The 4,363-nt window shown below is 38.1% G+C and overlaps 1 protein-coding gene across 2 annotated transcripts in view; it reads right to left on the bottom strand.

Moving 5' to 3' along the window:
* LOC106771904 overlaps positions 1 to 4,363 on the bottom strand; it is a 16,859-nt gene continuing 12,496 nt past the window's right edge. For both annotated transcript variants that reach the window (XM_022784585.1, XM_014657942.2), the window contains exons 24-28: positions 3,509 to 3,692; positions 2,064 to 3,425; positions 1,161 to 1,925; positions 963 to 1,034; positions 1 to 348 (exon numbers count right to left, since the gene is read on the bottom strand). In XM_022784585.1, the coding sequence (XP_022640306.1) occupies positions 328 to 348; positions 963 to 1,034; positions 1,161 to 1,925; positions 2,064 to 3,425; positions 3,509 to 3,692 (2,404 nt within the window). In that variant the 3' untranslated portion in view covers positions 1 to 327. The remainder of the gene's footprint in view (positions 349 to 962; positions 1,035 to 1,160; positions 1,926 to 2,063; positions 3,426 to 3,508; positions 3,693 to 4,363) is intronic.

Consider the following 4,363-nt stretch of genomic DNA (forward strand, 5'->3'; position numbering starts at 1 on the left):
TAGTACATGTTAGTCATCATCTTATTTACTCACCGAGGAGAAGACCTGTACATTACATACAACATATGGCATGATAATACATCAATGTATGTAAGCATCTCCTTAGCTCACTATGAGCCACATTTCAACCATTAATATTGGGAATTGATAATGTGCTCATTTTAATGAATTAAAAAACAAATCCATACAAGTACATATTAACAAAATTTCAGTGCCTGAGGCATAAGCTTCAGCGCAACTCGTCATTTGGATAACGAATGTACATTTACAGACATATATTTGGTAAGTCATGCTTCTTCTACAGTTCTACTTGGTCATCAGTGCGAGCTATAGTTGGCCCAATTTGTCCTGAATCAAACCAAGAAACCATTGTAAACCACAGCTTGAGAACATGAAATAAACAAATAACATAATAAATAAACCATTGCGTTCTTTGTGAAACGAATTTATAAAGATCTAAGTTATGCCAAATTATTTTATTATTAAATACGAAGAATGCTAGGAAGTGAAATAGCTTTACATAACTATCAGACCTTAACCCAACAAATACGCACAACTACACCAAGAATAACCCCGTGTGGAAAATAAACTAGAGAGTGTTAAAAATTCAGTTATATGGGGGAGTAATCCTCACCTTAAAACCCAATTTTGTAAAACTAAGTTAAACTAAACCCATTTTATAAGATGACATCAAATTCCATCCCAGATCCGTTAATACACTGGCTAGGTTATACACATTCCAAAATCAATAATGCTAGAATGAAGGGGTGTGTCAGAAAAATCCTAAGTCCCACACGGGCTAGAGAACAGTCCCCGCTTTAATAACCAAATTTGTATGGTTGGATTTAAACTCATTTTCTAAGATAATCAACAGGCATAAAAGAAAACCATTAATGTGACCCCACTCTCTATTAGTAAACAACCACAAGACCTGTAAAATAAAGATATCCTTATAAAACAACCTGAAGCATCTGCATTAATTTTGGATGCTGCTCCAAAAGTTGGCAAAGTTTGTCCCGATCTCTCAATAAAGACTGCCATGTAAGAAGATTAAAATGATAAGATTTAAAACAGTGCAAAACCAAATTGTACGTTTGGTTAAAACAGAAATTAAGCATGGTATGTAGCCTCCTATTAGTGCCATTACAATTGGAAGATACCTGGATTGCCTCCGGAGACTTAAAATACTCGTGTAATGATATTCCTGCATCTGGTTGCTGCTGTGATTGACCATCACCAGGCTGTTGAGTGTATTCAACATGTGGCTGCAGCTGCTCGTGTGAAAACTGTTGCTGCTGGGTTTGGTAATAATTCTGCATTGAAGGAACATGAGACTGCTGCAGCATATTCATTTGATGCACTTGAACATTGCTTTGCACAGGCATCCCTTGCTCCAACTGCTGTAAGGCTTGAACAGGTTGCCTAAGCTGAGGTGGTTGTGGTGGACGTGTAAGCTGGGGTGGCTGCAATGGCTGCAACTGAGTAACTGAGTGCATTGACTGATATGAAGCTGGAGGAACAGAGACATTTTGTAAGATATTTGGCTGGTTCTCAGTCTGTTGCTGATTGGGCGCATTTCCAAACATAGTCAATGGCATGGAAGCTGGCCTACTAAACCCCATAGGAGGATTAGGGTATGATGACAATCTGACTCCTGAAGATGCAATGGAAGCCTGGGAAAGTTCGGTGGTCCCCATACTTGTCTGATTATACATAGAAGGTTGGGAACCAGAAGTTTTAATAGATGATAAATTATACTGACTAGATATGAAAGGAGGTGGTGTCGGAGGAAGGGGAGGAGCAACTCTATTAGGTCCACCAGGAGAAGACACAGATGTCCTGGAGTATTTTGAATCTGGCATGGGAATAGAAGATGCTAATGCTGTTGAACCATTGTTGAAGGGAGATGGATAGTCCAATTGAACCTGCATGGAAAAATTATAAATGTCGTAAGCACTTATCCAGGAGAAAAATGAAGGCAAGAGAAAAAGATTCATACGAATGTAGCAGTAACCAAAAAAGGAGGAAATAACTAACAAGAAGATGGAGGAAAAGTTTCTCACTTGGAATCCCACTGGACGCTGTGTGCCTGCTTGAGAATTAACAAATGAAGTTGACTGACTAGGAACAGAATCGGTAGCATGAGATATTATAGGTGAGACTGTCGGTGGAGGAGGCATTGGTGGTAAAGGAGGTTGGTTGGGCAAGAACCTTTGGTCGTACAGTCCTTGAGAACCAGTAGCAATACCACCGTGTTGAGGACTGTTCTTTAATAAGTAATTTTGGGAAACCATCCTTGAATCAGCTGGTATTTGCATAGACGAGGATGGATTATTATAAAGAGACATAGGAAATGAAGTATTTGATGCTGTAGAATCATATCTACCAGAAGGCTTAACTTGAACATTTTTCAAGTCATCAGGCTGCTCAACATACTTCCTGTCTGAAGAGACACTTGATTCACGAGTTAATGACATATCAGGACGTGAACCAGAGATCTTCGAAGAAAATTCACTTTGGGCATTTTCATCGATGTTAGATCGCAATGGAGTACCCACCTGTGAAAACTGACCGCTATCAACAACATCACTCCCTGTCTCTTCAACAATTGAATGAGGAGAACTTTGCTCAACAATAACTGGGGCTGGCTGCTGTAAGTTATCATCCAGCTGAGGGAATAGCAACTTGTCATCAGGGTCAGACTCCTCTCCATCAAAAACTATATCAATTCCTTGAAGATCATCATCAAGATCCGTTTTCAATTGCTTAGATTTGTTTAACTTGTCCATATCTGCAGGTTTCACAGGAGAAGCATTTTTAAGGTGTCCCACAGCCTCTCCCACAACAGTTGCTGAAGGGTTCTGCCGTTCCCTCTGTCTTGCCATAAATTCATCAACATGAATGGATGGAGGTCTCCCACCAGTAGATCCTGCTCGTGGAACTGATATTACATTAGTAACCCCTTCAACAATTCTCTCTCTTGCAACATAATCATCCACATGCATAGATGGTGGTCTGCTGGTATTTGGTTTGCGATGTCGGAAAGCATCCCTTCGTGTAGTACCAGAAGAAACAGTAGACTGTGCTGCACCCCGTGAAAAAGTATTTTGTGAGGAGATATCACCCTGAAAACTTTCTCCTCTAGCTCGCCTAACCGGACCATCCATTGATGGAAGCTTCCTCTTGCCAGCAAGATTTGTTTGCGTCAATCTATCAGGTAATACTTCTGGACATTCCCAAAGGAATTTGTCCCCAAGTCCTCCAACATGAAGATGATCATCAATCTTTTCAATACTGTTTTCAAGCAACTGATTGGTATTTGAAAAAGCTAGAACTTCATATTGAGGTAAAACAGCATCCTCAAACTTCATGGAACCAGCAGGACTTTCCAATACTAATGACAATGACTTAACAGACTCGGAAACCTTACATAAAAAATGAGCAGAAGTTACAGAGTAATACAGGTAAAAACTACTAAAGAAGAGGCTAGATTCAAATGGCTAGAAACCTGATGCAATGGGATTTGTGAGTAAGAGGTAACCAAACAGTCATCCATAGCAGCTTTGGAATTTAACAGAGCACTAAATTGTAGTATGTATTTTATATTTTCCTCAGGAAAGCCAACTGATCTTGTCATATCATCCCAAATCCCAAAGAGATACTTCAACGCAACCACTCTTTCGGAATTCAAACTAACCAACAAAAGAAACTGTAAGTTATCCTGCCATAGGACCAAAAATAATAACATCGAGACAAAGTACACAGAAATTTTCATATACATCAAACCATCCTTTTCAACGCTCTAAGAAACTTGGGATATCAACGTATAAAATAAGATTTCAGATATCTACTTGATGTAATATAATCTATTTGTTGCACTTCTTCACGTATATAGATTATATAAAGTCGAATTTCAAATTGCTGTTTCTCCCAAAGAACATATGAAAATACACCTACAAAATGAATTTGTTTTCACTAAAAATGAAACAATATTGCCACAACCAACAATTGCATAGTCTAAATTAGTTACATTGAGAACTAATGCGGTAAATATACAGTAATTCGTATATTTCAAAAGCATGGCTCTGACCAAATATTGAAGCAATATCTTTAACTATCCTTTAGGATTATACACAGTTATCAATCCCAAATAATTGTACATAGTACCAATCCCTGAAAACATTAAATTACCACTTCAGTGAGTTTTGAAATGGATTGGATAGTTTACTATACACAAAAAATAAAATATGACAAACAGTAAAAACATAACTACTAAAAGCGAGAAAAGAGCGAGAGCAGAAAATTGAGGCATGCAGGGCATGAAACTGAAAAAAGAAAGAACAGAAAAAAAAAAAAAAAAAAA

The sequence above is a fragment of the Vigna radiata genome, chromosome 8, assembly GCF_000741045.1.
Source record: "Vigna radiata var. radiata cultivar VC1973A chromosome 8, Vradiata_ver6, whole genome shotgun sequence".
Classification (NCBI taxonomy): domain Eukaryota; kingdom Viridiplantae; phylum Streptophyta; class Magnoliopsida; order Fabales; family Fabaceae; genus Vigna; species Vigna radiata.